Source organism: Amblyomma mixtum, chromosome 1 (genome assembly GCF_055824585.1).
Source record: "Amblyomma mixtum isolate Tamu chromosome 1, ASM5582458v1, whole genome shotgun sequence".
Classification (NCBI taxonomy): domain Eukaryota; kingdom Metazoa; phylum Arthropoda; class Arachnida; order Ixodida; family Ixodidae; genus Amblyomma; species Amblyomma mixtum.
In genome coordinates this window covers 156,079,445-156,105,605 of record NC_143012.1, presented here as the reverse complement: position 1 = coordinate 156,105,605, position 26,161 = coordinate 156,079,445, and the positions used below count along the sequence as shown (strand labels likewise).

At 47.2% G+C, this 26,161-nt stretch overlaps 1 protein-coding gene across 1 annotated transcript; it reads right to left on the bottom strand.

Moving 5' to 3' along the window:
* Positions 1-1,659: 1,659 nt before the first annotated feature.
* Positions 1,660-26,047, bottom strand: LOC149369459 (serine/threonine-protein kinase RIO3). The gene is made up of 10 exons (XM_089558713.1): positions 25,922-26,047; positions 25,458-25,762; positions 17,877-18,061; positions 17,099-17,339; positions 15,919-16,072; positions 12,001-12,128; positions 10,980-11,162; positions 9,891-10,221; positions 6,868-6,972; positions 1,660-1,950 (listed from the first exon to the last, which is right to left on the bottom strand). The coding sequence occupies exons 2-10, from the start codon at positions 25,649-25,651 to the stop codon at positions 1,768-1,770; spliced, it is 1,704 nt and encodes a 567-aa protein (XP_089414839.1). The 5' UTR covers positions 25,652-25,762; positions 25,922-26,047; the 3' UTR covers positions 1,660-1,767.
* Positions 26,048-26,161: the final 114 nt, after the last annotated feature.

Below are 26,161 nucleotides of genomic sequence, written 5' to 3'. Positions count from 1 at the left end.
CATTTCAGAAAAACAAGTCCACTGCATAGATGAGCCATCGAAGATAACCTCTGCAAAATACTAGAGCCATGCGCGCCCCGTAAAGCTGCAAATATTCAAATCAAAGCCCGCTCGTTCTTTCCTTCCACAAGCAAATGTCCTCTGCCCTGGCTCCCGAGCCTTCAAGTTGACATATCTTGAAAACCTCCGCGAAAGGCATTCCATTGGTGTGTCGTTCTGACCGACGGGCGAAGGGTGGGTGCCAACCGGTTCGTTGTGTCGTCTGCTCATTGTGCGCATGCTGTCCGTAGAGTCTTCCATTGTTGCACATGCATACAACCCCCTCCCCTCCAAAACAAGTGTTTTAGTTACTTGTGCCAGTTCATGTATGCTTCAGCATATTCTGTGCGTGTGCCGTGTCGCACAGCCTTTCTCTCGTTTGCACACTCGACCGCTCCGCACACACACTGCTTCTCGCTCATCCATCTTGTCTACACTGCCAACACAGGAACTTAGAAGCAGAGAAAAGACACAAACTTACCCATAGACACACACGGAGACGCGGAAACGTGCATTTCCAAGAAATGCCAGACGGTTCCCGGGCCCGTGCTTCGCCGTGCGTTTCGAACAAAAGTGACTCCCGCCCCTCTGGTCGTAAAACGGTGGAGAGGCCTCACAGAAAAAAAAAAAAATCTACATGCATGAAAAGGAGGCGCGCTAATCGGGGATGTCATTGACAAAAAAACAGATATATGAAAAGATGCGCTCGCTAACATGTTGAGGTGGTCGAGCTGATAGCGTCTCTCGATCGTTCAGTGTGTGGAGAAAACGCAACGACGCTGTTTCGTCCTTGGATGCGCACACAGCTACTGGAGTTGAACCACGATCCAGCACAAATTGCCAGAAGATTATGCCTTGAGTCGTGCCTGGCTCCAATGCATCGGACTTCCAGACACAACGGTCAAGAATGTGGTGGCTTGCGGAAGACATTTCACTCCAGATGACTGCGCTCATGATTCAAGGCTACTTCAGGCAATGAACAGCCTCCTTCAGTGAGGCTGGGGTGAGAATGGACAACTGGGGAGAGGAAGGACACAGAGAAAAAAAGATGCGACGAAACACCGTGAGGGGACTCTAGGAGCAAAATAGAGGGAGTGTTGGGAGAACCCCCTCCCCATGAAATATCCCGGGTAGGAAAAAGCAAGAAAAGAATTCTTTTCAAGGCAGAGCCATGACGTGGTTGCACTCCATTATACACCACACCTCCCGCTTACATCGGAGAAGGAAGGGCGAATTTCCCTTGCGGAGCCTACTCGATGAGGCGCAAGAGAGAAAAATCTCGGGGAGCAGACAGAAGGAGAGGAGCATGACAAAAAGGCTTGGTTGCGATGGTGGTAACTAAGCTACTAACGAGTCTTTTTTTTAAATATTTGTGCTCGTGCCTTCCGGGGACGATGCCTTGCGACCGGAGAGGTAGAAAATATTTTTGACCAGCGGTTGGTCAGTGGCCGTGGTCAGCTTGAGGTGGGGTCAAAGGGCTATTTTCCTTAAGCATATCATTTTAGAGAAACCAAGCACCAGGCCAGGGTAAGGCCTGTGTAGCCATTGGAAAACCAGTGGGTACCTGATGGCACTAGGGATTACGCTTCGCCTCCCAATAAGCAATAGGGCTAGACACAATTATGACTACCTACTTTTATTTACAATTCAATTTGTCGCAGGTGACAAATGCACATGATAAAAATTCTGCATAAGAAAAGAAGGCCACGGGCATCACAGGCTTGGATGTCAGTCGGACTGCGCAGTCTCGCCGACTTCCTCGTCCCCTCTGGCTCCTCCTGTCCTGGCGGCAGACTCATTTCCTATCCTCGACCTCTTGTCCATGGACTTCTCAAATAGCGTGTCGAACAGGTCTGCTTTCCGCTGGTTTTCCCTGGTCAGCAGCTGCTCATTCTTTTCGTAGTTCTGGATCTGCATTGAAAAAGTGATGCAAAATGAAACTGAACAGAAAGTTATCTCTCTTTCTTTTCTACCAACACAGAGACATGAAGGTAAGCTCTGTAACAGCGCGAGAAGCAGTACAAACTGCAATGACCACTTCAGAAAGGGGAGAGCTTTGTTGTGTCACACAAAAATGCCCCTCTTGTTGTGACGTAACCTGAAGGAATCTTATATCTTCACAAACATCCATTCTTTTCAAGAAGAATGTCTTGGCTGTCTTTTTACAGCCACTGGTTGCATACAATGTATGTAGAAACCCTGCCAGTGTCCCAAGCAGGGTGCAACTTTTCAAGAGCTGCGGCACAAAGAAAGTTAAGCTGCAGGGGGGCTCGCCCTGCCTCTCTCCCTTGCTCAAGCTGCCAACATCTAGTGAAGTGTTCAGCAGTGGCCTTCTGCATTGCCTCTCACGCCCAATCAGCTAGTAGAGGTCACCACTATGCCCCTTGTGGACCGTCACCCTCATGCGTCCTTGTGTGCCTTGTGATGGATTAAAAGTAAGCCTCACCACTGCTCTCTTTACCTTTTTGTGGCAGACAGCTTCCGTGTAATGTGGGAGGTCACTCTGAGGGCCAATGAGCAGGTTGCAGGAAATGACACAGAGATTGGAGTTGACTAAAGGTACCAGTTGTACCCATAAACAAGCAACGAAATGCGACCATTCAAGAACACTAGTGCAGTACCCAATCCAGTGGTAACCCAGGAAAAATCTGGTGACAAATCCATTGCATTTTCAAGCACACAGGCAAAGAGTTAAAGGAGCCCTGTGATGCAAAGCAAGCGCGTGGTTTTTATTCCATGCATGGGATGTCGTGATGCCTGACTGCTGAAGGATATCGGTAGAACCGTAATATGTGTATATAATATTTTAATCTGCTACAGAAAAGCTCGTTTCGGGTGGATGGTGTTGAAATGTAGCAACAATTTTCGGCAGCGGAAATGACGTGGCAGCTAGATTGGACACTGCCTTTCTGAATGGTCGGGCGTCCAGCTAGAACCTAGTTCCGTTACACTCGAGAAATGGATTCAAAGCATTGTATAAACACATGTAAGGGCTGCACTGTTTGTTCCAGATTCAAGGGCTGATTTTTGGGGTGCGGCCCATATACGCCATATGCGAAAAAAAAAAACAATTTCAAGTAAAAACAAACCAATCAGGGAATGAGTGGCATTTATTCTACGTTCAACCGTCACTCGCGGAGTCTTCAGACTCCAAGCTGGTGCTGTGCTCTGGTACACGCTCATCCCACAAGAAGTCGCGTAGCATGTTCACTGTCAACGCATAACTGTTGTTCCGCATTTCCATCACATAGCTACAGTGCACTAGACATAGCAGAGCAGCTCTTCTTCCAGTTCGGGAAACTCGCACGGCTTGCCTCGCAAAGCGCGCTTTTTGCAGTTTGTGTTCCTCAATACATCCTTCTCAATACATCATGGGACGCACTCCTCGGCCACATCAAATTTCCTTGCTGCCGCATGCTTGCAGTGTTCGAAACCCAACTCCCAGCCATGTAGCTATTAAAGTGCTTCCCATATCGTGCTAAACGTGCAACGCTCAGCGGCAGCACACAAAAGCCACAACTACGGTGAACTAACACACTACCGAACTTCCATACCTACAAAAAGCTGAAGCTGGCAATACTGATACCGATACAGATAGCGGGAGCTTGCGGCAGAGGGAAAAGTTGATGATGAGCCGCGGCCTCTGGCACCATCCATGGATGGCACCAGGAAGCTCCTATGTGTGTGTGTGTGGCCTCCGCAATCAAGCGTGCCATTGCTCGTAGCCAGAGCTGATCGCGCGAAGCTACGGCGCGTGCATTTCCAAGGCTATTTCCGCATGGGTCGTGGAAAGTTTGGGTGCAGCCGATGTTTTTTTGTTTAATATTTCTGTAGGGAAAAAAGGGTGCAGCCCCAAAATGCGTTTATATGGTGTTTCTCTGAGTATAGTGAGCTTCTTGCATGGGAAAAAAAAGTCTAAAAAGAATTGGTAAAAGTGAACAAAAATGAATAAGAATTATGCCAGCGGCAACATTTTCCATTTCGCTTCAAACTACGGTAGAGGCGAGCACTGCTGTTCAAACTGCTGATAGGAACACTGCTTCGAAGCACCCTACTCTGCCAATGCCAAGGAGGCAGCACAAAAAAAACTTGATCAACGCACCTCGGTCAAAAATGTGAAGAGAAGAGCAGAACAGGAGAAAGGGTGATGGGTGAACCAGTGGTAGTCTTACAATCCTACCAACGTCAAAAGGATTACACCTCTGCTGTATGTGCTCTGTGCACGGAAAATGATGCTGCTATAAAAACGTCTGGCTGCAGGATATCCTGGCAGGGCAACAGCTGCATGCACTCTTCTGCTCCAAGTGTACAACGAGTGGCTCTAATTGGTAGTGAAATGAGCGAGTGAAATGCAATTTCATCTGATCTTTTTATCCTGAATTTTCGAACAGGAATAACTTTCATTTGCATGCTCCGGTTTCAATAAATTATTTCTGCACTGGCGTCTGCAACCGATGAAAAGAATCCCCTTAACCAGAGTAATCGGCAGTGAAAAAAATGCCCGAGTGGCCCTTCAAGGAAGGACATGGTTTTCAAGACTAACTTTCTTACTTTTTGAAGAAGTCTGCTTGTTTACAGCGCTTTCACATTTCAGTGCACTAAATTTCATCATTACATCTGAAGAATATTTTTCTCTACAATTTTTTCTTCTCTTCTACAGATTGTGGAAGGCGTATAGACTCGATAAAATGTGGCACAAGATTGGTTCAGTGTATTTCTGTACGCATGCTACGCATGATAATAATCTCGGAATTTTTTTTTTTTTCATCTTTTACAAAGAATTAGGCACAAACATGTGCAAATTGTAAACAAAATGTCAGACCAAACATCTACAGTCCATCAAAATGAAAAACCAAGACTGTCATCTCACATAGCAGAGTCCTGGCAGTGCAAAAAAGCAAACGGGATCGAAATAGACAGAACAGTCGTGAAGAAACATGCTCCACAAGGTGAGCACTTAGTCTGAGAACCGGAACCAAGAAAAATGCAGATTTTTCGAGCATTTCCCCGATATACAGAGCCACCATGTTTTGCGAAACCCTTTTTTTTAAAGCACTTTCCGGTGGATTTCAGCAATGGAACTTCGGGACAGTGTAGAAATAGAGGCGCACGAATAGAAACAATGATAAAAAAAGGTCATTTTGTGATTTGAAAGCCACGTCTGCCCTTAATGAATTCTTTTGGATGCCAAAGCAACAGTGCGGATGAACGCAAACCACAGTGGAGAGCCCTGGGTTAATTTCAGCCACCCTGGGGTTTTGCATTGCGCCTCCACTGAAACGTGGCTGTCATGGCTGTGACAACTTGGCAGGCAAATGCCATAGCCACAAAGCTACTGCAATGGGTTTCAAGCACATTCATCCCCCCGGAATCCTCATGATGACCTTTCACCCAGTGCAAGGTTCATTATAGAACACTAGGAGGTGGCCGCGGAATTTCCCAGTCAGACCTGCAATGCTCCGCACGATACAGAGTGCTAGAATGTTTGCTGCCATTTCTGCTTGCCCATCTACGGGAACGGCTAAAATAATTGCACAAAAGAGTCTTTCCAAACATATTAACCAAAGAAATGTCACAGTGCCAGCTGCTAGAAACGCAGCGGGACAGCTGAAAGACAAACTCATGCAAGAGCTAACTCTAAAGGCAGAACAATCTAATGTTTTGTGGCCGTACTGGCAGATGATGGAGCAGACCTGAACTTTTACTGCGTTTGCCCTCACATTTATGTACAGTTTTATAGTGCCTAGACATTCAGAAATCATCAAAATCAGTTAAATCTAGCGATTATGCTGTAATGAACTGCTCACAGATACTATACAAACACATGTAATGGCCACATCCATATACGAACCACACCCTGTTTTCCCAAAGGAAGTAAATATCAATATTAATACAAAAAAGATCAGTGTACGGGCCGCACCCAAACTTTCCAAGACCCACGAAGCTGCGAGCAACAGTGCGCTCATTGCGGAGGCCGCACACACGCACAGGAGCTTCCAGGTGCCACCCACGGATGGCGCTCAAGGCCACGGCTCATCATCATCATCAACTTCTTCCTCTGCCGTGAGCTTCCGCTATCCATATCGGCATCAGTATCACCAGCTCCAGCTTTTTGTGGCTGTCAAACCGTAAGCGCAAGTGTGCAGGCGGGAAAGAAAGTCAACGTGACCGAGATGTGTGTCCGACAATAGTGCAACCAAAAGGATGCTTTGAGGAACACAAGGTGCAAAAAGCACGCTTTTGGAGACAAGCCGTGCACGTTTCCCGAACTGGAAGAAGGGCTGCTCTGCTATGTGATGGAAGTGCGGAACAATGGCTACGCGTGACAGCGGACATGCTGTGCCACTTCTTGTGGGATGTGTGTGCACCAGAGCACAGCACCAGCTCAGAGTCGGAAGACTCCGCGAGTGAAGACGGAACATAGATTAAGAATAGAATCATTCCCTGATTGATGTCTTTACTTAAAAAAAAAACTTTTTTCTTTTCACACATTGCGTGTATGGGTCACACCCCGAAAATTGGCCCTCGAATCTGGAAAAATAAGTGCGGCCCTTACACGCATTTATAACATAAATCTCCAGAGCTCTTTACACTTCCACAATGAGACGGGCCCATTAGCAATGAAATCCTGGTTTTTCCATGACTTTTCAAAAGGACGAAAAGTTAGTGCTTGTCCAGTAGTTTCCTTCCGTGTCTTCGTCCCTTTAAGTGCTGCTGTCACTTAAAATAGATACCTCTCAACTTTTATCCGATGTTTTCAATGCGCATGTGCATTACAGGGCTAAGACTAAAGACAGCAGGCTGCCAGATAAACCCAGCAGACCTCACCTGGGAGAGCAGCTCGGCACCCTCGCCAGGCAGGTTGAGACCGCACACCTGGGTGAAGAGCTCCTTGGCACTGAGCACGTCGGGCAGGCCCTGCCTCTGGAAGAACTGCAACAGAACACCACATCCACACGGAATGGGCAACGCGATACAGCAATGCGACCTCTTCAATTTCTTACGTTTCTGTGTTGTAGCAGCACGCTCTGCCCAAGACTGTCTGCAGAATTCACAAAATTAAAAAAAGAACTGCAGCTATAATCTAATTATTTATGACAATTTTGACTACTTCAAAGTATGCACCGTTAAAGAAAACTGAATCAAGCACATCTGCTGCATATGGTTTTCATAATATGAGACAAGGCTGATGACTCGCTAAGTTGGTACTGAATCACCTTAAAACCAGCCAAAAGGTGCAAATGCAGCTAGGACAAAAGAAGAACACCAGAAAAGGCTTGATTAGCAACTCAAATTTTAATGAAGGGAAGAGGCAAAAGAAAACCTGTGCACACGCACATAACCCAAAGCAGTGAAAGGGAGGATAACAAACAACAATCAACGTTGTGTAAGTACACCATCTAAAAAAGTGAATTCATTCCGAAGAAGGTGTATGATAGACGGCTTTGCCACACACGTGCCCTTGGCCTTTGAGATATAGTAGCCTCAGCTATCTCCCTACATATCTGTTTGTCACTTTCATACACCACTGAAGTGCCACAGAATTCGGGTACAACACGGCAGTACGAAACAAGGGCAGTATGAAAAAAAAACGAAACTGGATGTGAGACATAAAACTTCAGGGTCTATGCGTTAACTATGCGTTCTTTCTTTTGAACACGACTGACCAAAGCACTGGAAGCAGATGCGGCAGCTCACTGGAAGAAACGCAAGTTAGGATATGGGCCCAGAAATTCATGAGACATCAGCGCAGCAATGCCTCCAACGTGCTAATGCTTGCAGTCTCCCATGTAGCAGCAGCCAACACTATCGCCATTGTCACTGCTACGTGTTGTCTTGTTCACTCCTGTGCCCATTCACCTTTCTTTCCTCGTTCATAGCCGCCCTCTTCTTTGCCCGTGCGCGCTCGATGGTGCGCTATGAGACCCCAAGGTCATCGGAAAGTTGGCATTCCCTAGCAGCTTATGGGTTTGGTGGTGAAGGTCGCTGTAGCTATTTCAGAGGCAGCGAGAATAAAAAAATTGCGTTACATATTTGTACCTTGGTTTTAAATATAATGAGATGCATTCTGAAATCGATGAAGTGAGGAAAAAAACTTGTGTTATGTTTGTGTGAATACAGTAAATAGTTTGGTTTATTGCGGTTTAACGTCCCAAAGCGACTCGGGCTATGAGGGACGCCGTAGTGAAGGGCTCGGGAAATTTCGACCACCTGGGGTTCTTGAACGTGCGCTGACATCGCACAGTACACGGGCCCCTAGAATTTCGCCTCCATCGAAATTCGACTGCTGCGGCCGGGATCGAACCCGAGTCTTTCGGGTCAGCAGCCGAGCGCCATAACCACTGAGCCACCACGGCGGCGTGAATACGGTAAATAGTAAGGTGATGGAAGTGCCATTACATTACATAGGTTTTCACCATAAAGTCTTGGTACTGTTAGGATACTCATGCTGAATTCCAATGGCAGATCGAGACCGCTCCGTCGGATCGCGTACGGAGCGCGTCGGAGCGCGTAGATTTGCCACCTCCCAGTTTGCGATTGGAATGCCAGTGATCCCTCGGGAGCGCGACGCCAGCGCCGCAGCGGCGACCGCGGAAACTAGGCGCGCCGCCGAAGCGGACGCCGTGCTAGCTTCGTGTTCGAGTGCGACAGGAGTTGCGCGAGGCGCGATCTCCGCGTTGACAGACGCCGTCTCGGCGAAACAAAAAGGAGGTAGTACGAAGGCCGTAATGTAAAACCAAAACCAAAGCGTATGTACAGGATGGTCCACTCTCCGTGAACACGCGAGTATGCGGCCGCGGTCTTCGGAGAGCCGGTGAGCCTGTCCCTACCGTTCACGAAAGAAGTGGCGGACGACGCGCAGGCAATTTGCTCGCTGCTCGATTTTCCAGCCTTGCGACTGCGAGACGCAAGCCGCTGAACCAATCAGCGAGACAGTCGAGCTTTCGGCAACGACGCCGCCCGCGGACACGCCGAGCGACGAACTGCGCTGCCCCCCGGCCAACGTTTCTCCCTGGCTGCCGTAGTCGTCGCTAAGCCTAACTGTTTTTCATCGATGCCGCAGCTGAGGGCGCTTCGGAATTGGCCAGCGTTGTAGTAAAGGTGCTACTCGCGTCACCGTTTTACTGTGCTCCTCGTCTCATAATAAAATAAAGACATGATCGATTTCTGCGACGCCTCCAACAGCGGAGCTAGCAGACAGCAGGCCAGCCGCACTGGGCATCAGGAAGAAATTTGCTTGTATCGCAGTTATCACTTCTACCAGCAACTCGGTATTGGCCAACGATCCTCAAAAATGATTCATTTGTTACATTCCTCTACTCCAGGGCTTGTTATGAACGCGAACAAAGAATATTAGCGCATTTTTCTGACGCCGGCGGCAGGCATATACAGGCCGGCAGCTTCACACTCGCTGTCCGTTTCAGACGAATCTTCACTGCTGGACTCTGAGCTTTCGGTGCCCGAGTCGGAACTGTCACTTCTATGAAGCAAAATTAGTGCCGCACGGCTCGAAGCAAGATCATTGCCGTTCACTGTTGACTGGAAAGTGCCCGTCTGTCCCGGCTCACCACGTAGCGATGACAGGAACGAAGCGGCTGCTGCCGGTCGCGACCGGAAGCAGACGCGGCGGAAAAGAAAACGTCACGCGAGGTTCCGGTCAAATCCGCCGATTTCGGCAGATCAAGAATCGCTGCTCCACGGAGCGATCCGGGATTTACGCCTGATCCCGATCTGCCATTGGAACATACAACTCGCGCTCCCATTTTACCATTGGAATACGACTGATCCAAACCGAGCAGAAAAACTTGATCCCGATCTGCCATTGGAATTCACCATCAGTTAGGTCTTACCCGGGACACATTGGTGCAGTCCCTGAGCAGGAACTCGAGGGCGTGCGGGTGCATCCGGTCGACCGCCTGGCTCACGTCAATGATGACCACCCGTCCCTGGTGCCAGAGCAGGTTGTATTCACTCAGGTCGGCATGCACCAGCTGGCAGCGGTCGTAGAGGTCGCGGGCCAGCTGCACGGTCTGCGTGTAGGCGCTGGCCAGCTGGTCACCCGCCAGCGCAGCATCGCGCAGCTGTGGTGCTGGCACACCGTCGACACCCACGAAGGACATGACCAGCAGGTGCTTCTTGAGCAGCACCACCGAGGGGCAGGCCAGGCCGGCACGCTCGATTCTGCGGGCACGCCAAGTTACTGGGTCTGCTACCCGCGACACTGCTCTCACCCTTTTCAAAACAATGATGCAAAGAATCTTTAGAAGTCAACATTTGGTCTGGATGTAAACAAGGTGAGATAGCTGGCAAGAATTAAAGCGCAACAAGACAGCACAAAGTAGGAGAAAAAAACGACAGGACAGGCGCTAACTTGCAACACTTTAATGTCTTGCCCCCCCCCCTTGTGTGTGTGATATATATACGTGGCGGTGGTTTCACTGCCCTCTGCTTTTTGATGCTCAGCTCACATATGCATGAGGACAGCAGTGCCTCCAGTATGTCAATGACCATTTGCATTTGCAATGTTTAGGCAAGCCATCATCTTGTGTGTGGAAGCATCGAACAATTGCAAAGCAGCCCGAGAGTCTGACGTCGCCAAAAGTGCGTTAGATGGTACTTGCAAGAGTAGCGAGGACGTCATTTTGCCTTCAGTAACTAACGCCAACGATGGAGAAGACGAACAACTTGTTTACATCAAGGCACCACATCAAGTGCAAGCCACTTGCAGGAGTTGCATTACTTTGTCGGTTATGCAAACATTAGTACTGTTATTTCCAGTTTCATTGATTGCTGCCATTAATGTGTAAATTGTGACACTGCAAGTGCTGAGGTTGTGAGCCAAACTTTAGAACACAATGAAGACGCTTACATCTCACCTCTTTTCTTGCATGTGATATGCTGCTAAAGCTAAGATGTACCAAACAGAAAAGTACACTTACTTCCTGAGGTTGTGCATTTCCTTCTCTGCCCAGAGGTGAATGACCTTCCGTGGGTTGAGCTTGTTGAAGCGCTCCCGGAAGCGGAAGTCCTCGCGGATGTACTGTTCTCGGTTCTTGAACTCGTTCAGCGTCGTCTTGAACACCTTCACTGCACACTCCACAGGCACTGCAAATTCCTCGCTCCTGCAACAAAGCCAGTCTGGTGAGTGCTGGGTCCTTTTCCTCAGCCCCACTGGGCAGGTGTCAAGGCCACTGACCAACGCAGTGCAAGGCGATCATGATCAATACTCCCCTGCATCTTACTGACATCATTCGAAAGACCCAATAAACAAAACAGTGCTTGCTGAAGGAATGAAAAGCTACAAATGAAGCACTACAATTACAACACGACGAACGAAGGCACACAAGCATGGAAAATAATTCATCTGATTCAATTCCCACTCCCAAATTCATGTGAAAAGCTAAGGTAATTCAATGCATTTCTGTGGTACCAAGGTTCACAAGAAAATCGAATTCCCAAAGCCCGTGAGCCCTTAATGCTCAGAGCAAGCTGTGCAATGTTTAAAAGAGAGATTCCCCTAGTTTGAATATTCGCACCCTACCCTACTCGGACTTACTTACATATGAATAGAGCAGCCTCTTTCACATGTGTGTCAGTGTAACTAAGCAAAAAAACCTATTATTCCAAGGACGTTTCATCTGCCACTGCAAGGTTTTAGGTTGGAGATCAGCAATACTGCACCACAGTTATTACACCACTCAAGCCCCATACTTCCAGTTGAACATGGACTCCACTCCACTCCAGTAACTCCACTCCAGTCCACTCCAGTAACAGCCACCAATGAGGCCACAAACCGCAACCGTTTTGGTGCCCAGACTGCAGAGCCCAGCACTTCTGAAGCAGGCGAGAGTGAGAGAAGTCTCCACAAAGCATCGCTGCTTCTAGTGAACTCGACCTAGAGCGCAGGAATGACATCCAACCAGACCATGGTGACAGAGCCTGTTGAGGGCCCCTACTCACTTGCCGCCGGCTGCGTGGAAGACGCACGACTCCTTGCCCGTGCTGATGCAGCCGTTCACCTCATCCAGAATCTCCCGGTTAACCAGCTTGTAGAGGAGCAGCCGAGTGTTGGGGTCCAACGATTGCTCCTGCACACAGAGCGCCAGTGTCCCTCAGCTCCTTGAAGGTACACACGAGCAGCATTTCTCTCCTTGCAGCAACCACAGAGTGAACCACGAAATGAAATACTATTTCACTCAAAAAGAATCAGACAGCCAGCCACTGTAGCTGATTGCCTGGTTCAAAAGCCACACACTTTCTTTCTTGGGTAAACGGTGACCTGGTTAAGGGGGGACATGGGTCTTAGAGCATTTTTTTTTATTTACAGACCAAATGCAATGAAACTGCAGAGACTTATTCAGTTTTTTCTGCTGATTTCAAATATGCAATCTGTTTATTTCTATGCCTATTAGTTCCTGAGATGTTAATATATATCATGCCATTGTTTGCTCAAACAATAGAAAAAAAATGGGCCAACAGAAATTTAATTTTAATATGTGGGTAGATACTGCAATGCGTGAGGAATGCAACGCTGGAAGCAGTTTTCAGTTTTTTGTTCGTGTGGACAAATGGGTTTAATGGTTAGTTTCATGTGTGTCATGTGTTTTCTGGCACTGTATGTCTGGTTAACTCACTTGAAAACTAACTATTAAGCCCATTTGTTCACACGGACAAAAAACTGAAAACTGCTTCCAGCGTTGCATTCCTCACACATTGCAGTATCTACCCACATATTAAAATTAAATTTCTGGTTGCCCATTTTTTTTCTATTGTTTGAGCAGACAATGGCATGATAGTATTAACATCTCAGGAACTAATTGGCCTACAAGTAAACAAATTGCATATTTGAAATCAGCAGAAAAACTGAATAAGTCTCTGCAGTTTCATTGCATTTGGTCTGTAAATAAAAAAAAAATGTTCTAAGACCCATGTCCCCCCTTAAAAACAAAAGGCAGAGGGGAGAGAGACAGAGAGGCTAGTGTAACCTGTAGTGAAGTGCCGCTCCATCTGCCAATCAATCAATACAGTGCCTTCTGGGAATGCAGAAGCTTTCTTCAGAAAAATATGAAGGAAAAGAGAGACACCGCTGACGAGGCTGATGGCACCTCCGCTTTTACCCCATCTGAAAGAACCCAGCTGTACCTGACCTAGGCTATTCTGTGCAGCAAGCAGAATCTTGATGATATGAACACGGTTGATATGGATTCATAAAATGCCCTGGCTGGAGTGTACTGTGCACAACGTGCAGAATTTCAGATGTTCCGAACACACTCCCGCGCCGCTACGGATAATACGAATGCATGAGTCACGACTGCAGCCTTGAGCACTTTGCGCTGCCTGTAGCATCGCCAATGCTGCCATCGATAGTCGTGCAGCACTAAGCACAGTGAGCAGTGAGCAACCATGCGCAGCCTGCACATCGTCGAGTGTGTGATCACTAGCAGCGCTGTACCCACAGGGAGCAGCGAGCGTGGGTGTGTGGCCCACACAATGCCGACGTTGCTATCAACAGCCGCGCGTACACACCACGAGTAGTCAGCTTTGGCTGTGCTGCTGCAAATAAATTCTATCAGCTGTAAACAGATCTGCGTGAATGCATTTCCCATGCCTCTGCATATGACTTTTGGTAAATGATTTGGATGATATGAAATTATGGAAGATACAAATTTTTTCGTGACCCCATGAGATTCGTATCACCAAGATTCTACCATGGAATCTTCTTGCAAAACTCAGGGCCATGTGTGAATCACAGAAAGCAAGACCTAGCATCTTCCTGAGAATTCTTCGGTGCGTGAACAAAAATATCTTTGGCCATAAGATTCGGCACATTCAAAAATAACTAAGAGAAACACAGCTGATATACACCGACATACACTGCTTCAGAGGCTGTGCACTCGTAAAATGTAGGCTACAGTTTCGACTCCCAGATCGCAAGGCTTAAGACATCAGGCCAGCCATTTCACTCACGGCAGCAGTGTCCGAAACTCTGCCGAAGAAACAGCCTCGCAGAAAATGCCGGAAGATGTGGAAATGTGAAGGGACTTTATGCACTGAAGCTGTCCACTACCTGCACAATGTTTTGCACAATTTCAAGAAAGTTGTGAACCGGTATAACACTCTCGTGCGTCAAAACCTGTGTTGGCGAAACAGGTGGTTGTATCAACAACGAAGTTTCTGATACAGTAAAATCTCATTCCACCCAATTAATTCAGAAATCCAGATAATTTGAGCCGGCGGCGTAGTCCAAGGAAATGCCCGTGCAAGTCTATGGCACTAATTGCTCGCTAATTTGGACGCTGCACGTTTCGTACTAGTAAATTCAAATGAGCTCCCGAATGAAGGACGTGTCCAAGTATGACTGGTGCGGCAAGAGGCCGTCTAAATAGCCCGGCTGAAAACCGGAGTTTCAAGGTGCACAGTCACTCGCCCTCTGACGTGCATGCGACAGCAGGTGTTACGACAAACGAGCGACCTCGTCTTCTGAGAGCACTCACACCGTTTAGTTTTGGTTTCACTCTTCTGAGCTTCATGCGACCTCGAGGCAACAGCGGTTTGGTTTGGTTTATGGGGTTTAACGTCCCGAAGCGACTAAGGCTATGAGAGACGCCGTAGTGGAGGGCTCCGGAAATTTCGACCACCTGGGGTTCTTTAACGTGCACTGACATCGCACAGTACACGGGCCTCTAGAATTTCTCCTCCAAAGAAATTCTAGCCGCCGCGGCCTGACCAGCCAGCACTAGCCAGCCAACCTAACCCACCTGAGCACTGTTTGTGGCATTGATTGGCGCACCGCTAGTGTTTTCCCCCCCATCGTTTCCTTCGCTTGTGTCCACATGATTCTGTTCTTCCAGTGTGTCGAACCTGCGCACTCGTCACATGCCGTTTGCTCTCCAGCCTCCTCACATGTGCAACAGTGCCGCTTATCATGGGTGTGAATGCGGTGGCAGTGGAGCTCCACCGCGCTGCTCTCATGCCAAAATCAGGCAACCATTGCCCAGTCTTTTAACAAATAAACTTACCACAATGCATTCAGTACTTGAGAGTTTTTTTTTGGGTCATTCAATAATTAAAACATATTTTCCGGTCCCTTGAAGTTCGAATTAAAGAGATTTGACTGCGCTCTGAGATTCCAGTGAACGGTTAAAAGCACACAGCGCATCAACTGCTAGAAGCAAAGCAATGATTGCGGTACACAGTTCGGAATTCAGCTTTTCTCTGCCTCATCATCATCATCAGCCTGACTACACCCACTGTAGGGCTAAGGCCTCTCCCATATCTGTCCAGTTAACCTGCCAGCTGTGGCCATCGTATCCTTGCAAACTTCTTAATCTCATCCAGTCACCTAACTTTTTGCCGCCCCCCTGCAATGCTTGCCTTCTCTTGGAATCCACTCCGTTACCCTTAAGGACCAGCGGTTATCTTGCCTTCACATTATATGCCCTGTTCAAGCCCACTTCTTCTTGATTTCGACCAGGATGTCATTAAACCACAATTATTTTTTTCTTACTGTGTGCTTTGGACAAACAGTTCGCTTTGCCATGCACAGTTCTCCACCTGGTGAAAGTGCTGCCGAGATATTACAGAGCTCAGATAAAGGCAAAAACTAGGTAGGTAATGAGATCCTCAAAGGTGGGAGAGTCTTCAAAAGAATCTTCATTATGAAAGCAGCCAAAGATCGGCATCTACCAACTAGCCCAGAACAGAGCTGTCATCCAGATCCCAAGTTTGGTGCCCAGTTGACGCCTAACGGAGGACACAGAGGTTACGACTGTGTGCATGTGGTGATCAATTGTGACGCGAGAACATCCCAGCACTGAAACAATTTTGTCGCCCTCCAGCAATGCAGCAGCATGCACAAGAAAGCACGCTGGCGCTCACCGCAGTGGCCTTCTCCCGTTTGTCGTGTAGCCGAGCGGCACGACGTCCCTCCTGAGCCGAGTGCACTTTCAGCGAGTTGTAGACGTGGTTGGAGAGCCTCATGTCGAAACCCCCACCATCACCCGTCGAGATGCCCGGCGGGAGCTCCATCACCCTGCACCAGACAGAGAGCAGCCAGGATGAGTAAACTAGTTCTCACAGATGTGCCCAAACTGGCCCAGAAACGTGCAAGTAATACAAAGTGTTGCAATACTATTCCAATTTCACTTTAATTCTATTCCAATTCCATTTCAATTCTGTTCTATTCTTTTCTAGCCGGTGCAGTTGTAAGCACTAGTACAGACTATAACTAGGTAACATTTCGTATTTTTCTGCCTCTGACGACGTCACACGACTCACATTGTTTCGACTGCACACGAGTTTTGTAATGATGCAACTTTTCGGCGACGTCGGGTTTTTGTGTCGATATGCCATCTAATGCTTCTGCGTTAATAAAAAGACTGGAATATGCTTGTCGATTTTGCAGTCAAGTCCACTTCACTTAGGACACTTTTCTGACTAGAGATTTGGAACGCTGGCGATGAATAACGAGTTGTGTACCATTGCCTAAAAGCAAAACCCGTAAGCTCTTCACTTTTAACAAAAGGTGTACATCTTTCCAGGAATGTGCTACATGTCCCACAAAAGTTGCATGACACATTTAGCTTACAGTAGGAGCAGTAACCTAAAGCAAAGGACATGAGGGCCAAGCAAAGAATGCAACAGCTGCACCCTGAACAAAGAAAGCATGCAAACATGTTTGGTTTGGTTTGGTTTATGGGGTTTAACGTCCCAAAGCGACTAAGGCTATGAGAGACGCCGTAGTGGAGGGCTCCGGAAATTTCGACCACCTGGGGTTCTTTAACGTGCACTGACATCGCACAGTACACGGGCCTCTAGAATTTCTCCTCCAAAGAAATTCCAGCCGCCGCGGCCGGGATCGAACCCGCGTCCTTTGGGTCAGCAGCCGAGCACCATAGCCACTGAGCCACCGCGGCGGCCATGCAAACATGTGCAAGCTGCTTTTGTGACAAGAGACACCTGTCCATCAGCAAGCTGACATTTTCCAGTCAATCTGCTGGAACATGTTTAGTGACGACATCAGGGCATGAGAGAGTGGTGCAATACACATGGCACCAACCGGCACGCATTGCGGCGTCCGCAGACAGTGGCGTCGTGCTTTGTGGTGAAGCCGCCGTCGGCTTGGCGGGCCACCCCCGAGCGGCCGATGGCCGGCGCTGTCTTCTGGTTCCGCTCAAACGAGTCCCAGTGCCGGGCGCCACCCGAACCGAGGCCCCCGTCTAGTCCGTCCTCATCGTCCTCCTCCGAGTCCGTCAGCACTGGCTCCCGCGCCCGCCGGTAGTTGTTGAACGACACGCTTACTGCAAGACAGTGCGAAGACGATAGCCGTCACTCCATTGAGGTGCCATACAGCATGTCACAGGTTCGGAAGCAACCTGAAGTTTAAACAGTAATGCCTAACAGTACAGCACACCACCAGTCACGTTGAACAGGAAAAAAAAAGAAGAGCAGCACGATGCCACGATGAATGCCAGCAAGTGGCCAAAAGAATGTTTTTCAAGTATAATGGGGTGTAACAATGTATAATGGGGGTAACAAAGAAAACGTTTTGCTTTAACAGGAAATGTTCTCACATTTTTACGCATGTCCTATTTTGCTTCGTCAACAATGCGACACTAAAAGTTGGACTCCCCTTCTCCTTGCAGGGCCCACTTAATGGGCTTATGCAATGCCAAAGAGGCCTGTGAGGCTGAATGCCTGTTTGAGAATTGGGTGCTACTGTCGTGCATGCAGGTGAACATTGAATAACTCGAGGCAGCATGCTTATGATTCTCAAACAGAGGCATGTGTGATGCAGCTGCAAACACCTGCAGCACCCTTCTGCGAGCCACCAGTACCTTTGCTGTCCCCATTGAACTTCCTCTCCTCGCGACCAAGCACGGTGTCATGCTCGCGGTCGTACTCGGACTGGAGCAGCAGCGCCAACGCGTGGTCATCACTGCAGTCCTCCTCAGCCACGAAGACCTCGGCACCAGCAGCCGCGGCGACTGCTTCGCCAACCAAAGGCACAACGGGGTGGTTGCTGCAAGGACAGGCATGCCCTGTCAGGACTGCACGTGTACAGCCAAAGGGAAAGGGCAACTACTGAGCCCTTGCACACGCCTGACCATCTCCGCGCTTAGACGCCATTCAATACAGCCCTGGGAATGGAACTAGGTCACTGAAGTTCCTACAATGCTCTGACCTCACACTTGCTAGCAAAGCACCTGCGCTTAAGCTGCCACCATGAGTGGATAAGCGAGTCGAGGAGCCTCCTTTGTATATACTGCCTTGCACTGAACGCCGAATGCTCATACAATGAAATTTTGTAAATTTGACCCCCGGTAATTCAGAAATTCAAACCATGCGTGCTGTCCCAGCCGATGCCCATGACAGTCTATGGCGTCGGATGCTCGTTAATTCGGACGGGGGCCGCGTTGAGGTATGACCTGCACAGCCAGTGTAATAGGTCTTCCAGAATCTGAATAAACGGTGCCCGCGCACCTCAGGTGTACATGCTATGGCAGGCATGACGATTATCGGAAGTCCCCCACTATCAAACTTAGCTCAGCCACATGGTTTCGATGTCACACCACCTCACGGCTGCCATCGGACGCGACATCGGCTAGTCACACCGTTTTGGACACTGCTTGGTGCGCCACCGGTCTTTTATTTTATTTCAAAATTGCATCACGCCGTTCTACGCCTTTGCACATTTCCCTCGCTAGCATCCATGTGCTTCTTTCATTCTTCCAGTAGGCTGAAAAGCGCTATTCATAGTCCGTGCGGTGATGCATCTTCAAAACACGACGGGATTATTCGTGAAGAGGCACCACTGCTACTGTGCTGCACTGCGAAAAGGGCCTAGGAGGACATCAAATTCTTTGACACTGCCTACTGTGTGCGTGAAGCAAAACACTTGACGAAGCCGCGATAAAACATCACTCTCGCTTGGCTTTCATATCGGATGTAGACAACCACTGTCCAGGCGTTCATTAGAAAAAGTCACTGCGATGCAAACGGATTTCACCGTTTTTTGAGGGCCATTTGAATACAAGCTTTAGGATTACTCAAACATTTTTCCTGGTCCCTTGAAAGACGAATCAACGAGATTCTGCTGTAGCTCCATGTTCCCTCCAATGCAAGTTACAGCAACTTCTTCTCACAGAACGTTTTACTGCTCTAACTATTAACAAAAAACACAACATTTCATCACATTGCTTGCTTCCTTCATGATCTCATTCGTGATCCAACATAATTGGAGGGGTTTCAAGTATTGCAACAATTTCAGGATGTGTTTACAATGCAAAATGTCTACTTATGTTATCCGCAAAATGTAATGGGCAGGTGACAGTACCAGTAAGGTAAACATTAACATGCAAGGCAAAATGACAAAAGGAGTGGCACAGTGCTAAGAACACATGGACACTGCATCCCATGCTGCAGCAAATTGATAATGCAACCTACACTTCCATGCTGAAGCATCTAAGGTGTTCAGCAGGTTATGTTAAACATGCATTTGGCCATGCACTGGACACTTGGATCATTATTAATGCAATGTGAAATCACATGACATCACTATTTGTCATCACTGCACCCATCTCTGGTGAACTACTTTTTTTCTTGACGGCTTGCTCCTCTTCTACATGTAGCCGTTTTCTCATCTTTATAAATGCACTGCTCCATGTGCAACATCACTTAACACCACAAGAATGCGGCTTAGTTGGCACTGATCGATGCGTACTGTTGTCAGTGTCTATACTTTGTGTCCGTTGTGCATCTCAGCAGAGCAGTGTTCACACGAAACATCAGTTACATAAGGTAGTCAACTCTACTGCTAAGGCCAACAAGGCTAGCTAACAGCAGTGAATGGAAAACGGGGGGGAAACCATTTTCAAGAGACTGCTACCCGGGATGTGACCATGGAGCACAATCAATCACAATGGATGCAGTTGGACAGCAGCTTGGTACCACCTTCAGTGACCAGTGCTCCACATCAACAGGTGGCCACGGTAGCACCCAAGCAATGCAGAATGTTGCCTCAATGTTGCGTCTAATTAACAACTGTCATCCAATGTTGAGCAAACTAAACACAATGCTAATGTACCGTTGGCTGAGGTATGTTAACATAATTGTCACAATGCAGCTAGCGTATGTTGTGGGAATGCACGGGGAGTGCCACCGAAGGGGAGCAGGGGAATGCACCGATGAAGGGGGAAAGACGCTCAAAACGCCGCCGAGACAACAACAGGAGCACACATGTAGACCAGCGCTATGCATTTTTTTTCTTATTCTATCTGGCTAGCTAGTCAGAGTGGCTAACAGCAACATGTATGTCTGAAATTGTGCTCATTTTCTTTCATTGTAGTGTCTTCTAGTTAGGGCATGGCCACTTACGTCGAGGCGTACATTTAATATTTTGTACTTTTCTTTTTCGTTGTGATACCTTAATGGCGGAAAAGTCTCTATTGGCTAAAGAGTAAGTTGTGACAGGAGAATTGTCTATTGGTTGAGGATGGAGTTTTGGCGGGAATGCAACAGGATGGGTGCACGCGAAAGGAAAGCGCAGTAAGTTGGTTGTATGGCAGCCGGACAGATCAGTTGTGAACGGCCAGTGGTGGTCCAGAGCCATGGAAGTTTGATGTTTTCTTTTTAGTAAAAGAAGCGAGGCCGAAATGTTTCGGCAGATGTGAAGCAGTTTTGTAAATCTTGTAACACAACTTCTCGACGAAAGCCTTTCAAGTGCTTTACTGTCACAAGATCCGCACACCTGTCTGAACTTGCCAGTTGCGTAGTACGTCCCCAGGGTCACTCAAGAGACCCGCCCTCGACTACTCCACACCAACATCAGGATCCAACAACATCGATGAGAGAGGGAAAAGATCGTTACTATAAAGAAAAAATTCGTTAATATAATGTTTCACAATTACATCACAGTAATGTTTACGAGCACACACAGCACCAACGTTAGGTATAAGCATCTTGCCAACGTTTCTGCGTCCATGTTTAGACATTTGTGAACAGAAACTTGTAACAATGCTGACAAGTCTAATAATGCACTGGTAATGTAATTTACTACATCCTGCTGCTTCTTGTGAAACCAAATGCAATATACCTGGAGGATATGAAAGTAACATAAGCATAGGGCTTGGACAGTGGCCTTCTTGAGAATTATCTAGCGTGTTTTTACCAAATGCATTTGCATAATGTTCGCACAAAGATCACAACGTGGACTAATACAGTTTTTTTAATGAAAGGTATTAGCAACGTGATCGTGCTCACTTGTATTTGTAATTTTTGCTATTACAAGTACAAAAATGCATGAAACAACTTTGCTCAACTGGCGAGTGTTACTGACTCTAAAACAAGGGCCTCATGTAGGGGATATATAAGCTCGCTGAAAGTCACTCATGTGTATGTGTGCGCCGTGTGATGGCTTTTTCTGGTCCATAATGTTTCTATGGTGTAGTGTTTCATGCATGACTGATTGCGCAGGAAGTTTGCCGAGTTAATTATGTACCTGTCAAAAAATCGGCCCCTTGTGATCTATTGCTCTGAAAATTTCTTTGTAGAATACCTTTGTAGAATACGCAGATGGCCATTTTTTTCACACATGACGTGTGTGTTTTGCCCAACTGCTGACACAAATTAAGCAGTTACCAGTCAACCCAACATCAGGATAATGTCATATGAATAGGCAGTTTTAGTATAGGCTCTGTGTGCTGCAGTTTTCCGAGGGCGAGTGGCGCCATCTGGTTAACAGGAGCGGCAAAAGATGGACGCCACTCTCTTGTTCGGTTTGCAGTCAGCAAGGAGAGTGGCAAGGTGTTTCCTCTGAAGGCGAAAACAAACTTCACTAACTATGGGTGGCTCGACCTACTGCTGTGCTTACAAATGTCAGAACAGCTATAAAACACCGGAGGTAAGGTACAGAAGCTATAATTTTATCGCTTTCTTTGGAGATCATGCACAGAGGGTGACTGGAAAAGAGTTCATTGTGGAACCAAATTCATGAGTGTGAACTGGGAAGGGCTTTACACTGTCTGGGTATTTTGAATGCGCCATCACTGGTAGGAGTCAGGCATTGCTTTGTGTCTTCGTGTAGAGTGAAGGAATGCGCTAAGTGGGTCACAGGCAATGGTTTATGATGAGCTTCTTGGAGCTAGCATCTGAAGTTCCTTGCTTGTTATGTTTCTCTATGGTTCAGCATGTCATTTTTTTTTTTGTGTATGTGAGCTGTAGGTGCGATGTCATACTTCCAGAGAGTGTTTATGTCGTCTTTCACATTGTTTCACTTAAGTTTTAGTGTATGTATTAATTGTATTTGTATCATTTAACTGTCTACAGTGATTTAAAATTTCGTATATTTAATTGCTACATTCCCGATATCCAAAACCCTTTTCTGAATAAAAAAAGAATAGAAAAAGGTTTATTTCGTAATGTATATTTATTTCTTGCATTTCACAACACTGCAAAACATTTTCTCGAGTTAAAGTATTTATCAATAAGTAGAAAAATACAACTAAAATATTACACGAGGGCACACGTAGTCAGAAATTAATTTAATTGGTGCTTTCATGAAATACCTAAAACAAAAGCGTATTGTCTTTTTGTACGTTAGGAGCTATGCTTCTCTGAGGGGCACACACCTAAAGCAAAGCAGTGTCAATCCTCAGAATGCTGAGTATAGTCATCTGTATGTCGTAAAAATGAGTTTTCGCAATTCTAACTAACCAGTCACACAGTGAATGTGGAGGTACATAGCTGATTTCATTATCTGGATCAATCAGGCACTTGTTTCTCAAACTGTAGGGGGACTTTATCTCAATAAGTTGAACTGAGCTGCCGGATGTTGCAATGCCGTTGGGACTGCAACACAATCATGACTGCTTGCAATCGCTGATCAGCCCAAACTGAAAGCAATTGAAATTAAATGTAGCAGTGGTGACGTAGCAGTGGCATCAAGGCTTTCAATGCGTTAAAATTCACTGCCATTCTGGCAGCACTTTGAGTGCACGTCTGATATGTGGTCAGGCTGATGCGAATGCACTGGGCGTCCAGATCATGCGGCGAGTGCCACAAGGCGGTGCTGGTGATGTGGTGGCTGCTAGCGCCACCACACCAGTGCATGGAGCCTTTAGCATACGCAGACATATGCAAAAGAATAGCGTACACTAAAAATAGTGTGAAGCACAGTATGCATGTGCTAAACGCTAACCAAGAGCAAGCTTTCACATACGTTAGGTTAGCATATGCTAAAACTTGAGTTTAGCATGTCTGGCCCTTACGTATACTAGGATATTAGTGTTGACAAGTTCGTGACGCCCAGGTCGTCTGCTTCAGAGCGAATTCGTCGTTCTAACAATGTTTTCTAGTGCGATCATGCCTATAAAATGCAGCGTGGGGCTTTCACTTTGCCTCATCTTGCCTACAGCCAAAGAATTGGTGATGAATTTACCACTCTTCATTTTGATCGGTGGCTGCGGCGCCCCTAAGCCTAACAAGATGTGTTCGTTTCAAGTGGATCGCCTTTGTTTGAAATTTTACACCCATGTGGTCGCAAAGAGAATTTGTACCCGTCTCGTCGTCACATTGGTTGCTTCTTAGTCGGTGTTATCACTCCGCTTTCGACAGTTCAGTCTTTGCAAGATGGCAGTCTACGTGACAAGCAGAGCCTGTTCCCCGTCTGCGGTTTTTTTATTTGTCGCTGATTTAGCGCTCCTTTGGGATGGGAGGGGAACACAGCTAGGCTGAACTATGACTTGGCTGGTCCTGGCTTACGTGCAAAAAGAAAGAGGCAGAATATATTTTATTTCGACACCAGATGTCGTTACTGCAGTTTGAGTATGTTGAACTAAAAGCGCCGATGTGACAAAGCAAAATGTTCTACAAAGTGCTTGCATATAGCACATGTAACTGCTTGTACGCTTTACTGAAACTGTCTACTGTTACCGAAATGTTGTACTAAAGTTATTGTGTAACATTACCTGGTGATAAAAATATTGACATCAGCAACATTTACACAACATTATGGACTGACCTTTGAAGCTACGCAGGCGATGTTTTGGCAACGCTTTTGCGTTGCTTGGACATTAATACCCTTTACTACCCAGAGTCTCGAATTCATGACGTATTGCTTGCAAGCTGTGTACTCATTACTACCCAGAACTTGCAAGCAAAGTTTGATGTCAACATGTTCTCAACAGGCAGCGGGCTGGTTGGATGTTTGATGTCACTATGAGCAAGCTGCGTGAAGAAAAAGAGGGTGCAACTGTGTGACCTCCAGCCAGCATCCAACAATTCCTCGTCTCTCATTGTCTGATATATGTTGCGGGGAAAATAGGAAGACATTCGTTGGATAAAAAATTGCTCACTGACTGCGGGCCTCCATCTGGTCTTTCACACGACTCGAACTATTTGCACAAAATGGACCAAATGCTAATTGTTGCTAAGTGGCGACATGCCGCTTTCTCAAATTCTAGTGCTGCTAACAATATTTTCTCACACTGGCTTTTGAATGTGGACACATTCGCTAGCATAATGTAGAGGTAACGATTTTTTTCTTTGATTCTTTCATAATTTGGGCATTAAAGGGTTAACGATGCTGTCATCCAGGATGTGGTACAAAACAATAAATGAGGTGGCAACAGGATGCCTCCAAAGCATTTCGTTTTGGGAGCTCTAGTGTGCAGCCTTCATTTCTTACCGCTTCCTGGCTACCATGTAAAGGTTTGGCTTCTACATCAGCCACGTATTTCAGCTAGTTGGTAAGACGTTATATAAATGATTTCGTTCCTCTGGCCTAGTCATATTAGGTCATATGTAAGGTCACAAATGGCCCTACCATGACCACACGCAAAGTTAAGAGTGGCAATTAACACTGTAGCTTCGTTTCTAAAATGAAGATGGCAGAGCTTATTTCAGACAAAGACTCATCCCTGGTAATCTACTGTAATGTGCCATATTCGCTTGCTACTACAATGTTCGAGGCAAACCTGAATTCTTTCAACGCCACCTCACGGCCTATCTCGCTCAGAAGCTTGCCTATAGAAAAACTAAAATGCGCAAGTTTCACTTCGTTCGGTGCAACAGGTCACGCAAACTCCCGAAGACCGGGCTTCGAGGCGCGACGGTCAGACAGGCGGCTGGAACAACGCAGTGGCGAGTCGGTGCATGCCAACGCAAGCGTCGCTTCGTGTACTCGTGTACTACATGCACACATGACAGCAACTCGCAGCCGTCCATATCACACGGCGCCGCCTTCAAAGCACGTGCGATTTGCTCGACGGAGCTGTGAATCGCGGGGTGTCATTAGATACGAACCACTTCGAGTCGTCGGAATGCTCGTCTAGCACAAATTCCAGTACAGAAATGCCATAGGGAATTCGGCGCCTAGTATGCGCGATGGATGGGAAGCCAATCCGAAAGTGGGAACTCACCCGTGCGTGGCAGACACCAGCTCCTCTTGCTCCAGCGCGCGGGCTAGCTCTTCGCTCATCACGTCCGCAAACGACACGTCCTGCTGCGGTGTCGAAGACGCCTTGCCCCACGGGCAGCTGCTGCTCTTGCCGGTGGTCAAGGGAGGACCCGGAGGGGTCGTCAGCACGGGGACCATCACTTCGGCGCTCTCCATTGCGTTGTCGTTGTGCAACGTTGCTGCTCTCAGAGTGGATGCTTGCTAGGAAGTTTCAATTTGGCTTGCTGTCAATTGAATTGATGGCTTCAGATGATTTTTTGTTTCTTTCTGAAATAGAGGAGAACAGGGATGATGAGAGTGCCGAAAATGAAGTGCAACCGCGAGTCAACCTTCGGGTTGACTCGCAGTTGCACGCATCTACTTGAAGCGCCATTAGCTCTCGCTCCCGGCATCTATGTCAAGGGCTTAACGGAGCAGAAGACTTACTTTTTAGTACCTTGTACCTTGTAATGATGCCGTACTATTATTAAAATTTAATGTTTTAGTCACTTCGGTAACTCTCCTACAAGCCTCCTCGAGGAAGGAGGCTTATTTTAAGGCCCTCTGACGGCAGATGGGTATTCCAGTGAAAACAAAACTTTACGTTTGAACTTACAGAAATTGAACTACGTTTACTGTAAAAATATTACTATTATTAGTTTTAGACTAAATGTGGTGCTTATAGTT

Bases quoted from the DNA above. Each gene is read 5' to 3' on its own strand.
- LOC149369459 (XM_089558713.1), bottom strand. From the start codon at position 25,651: ATGGAGAGCGCCGAAGTGATGGTCCCCGTGCTGACGACCCCTCCGGGT. The intron at 10,222-10,979 runs GTAAGTGTACTT...GCGTGCCCGCAG, and splicing joins GAAATGCACAACCTCAGGAA to AATCGAGCGTGCCGGCCTGG. The intron at 1,951-6,867 runs GTGAGGTCTGCT...TTTTCAATGCAG, and splicing joins GTGCCGAGCTGCTCTCCCAG to ATCCAGAACTACGAAAAGAA.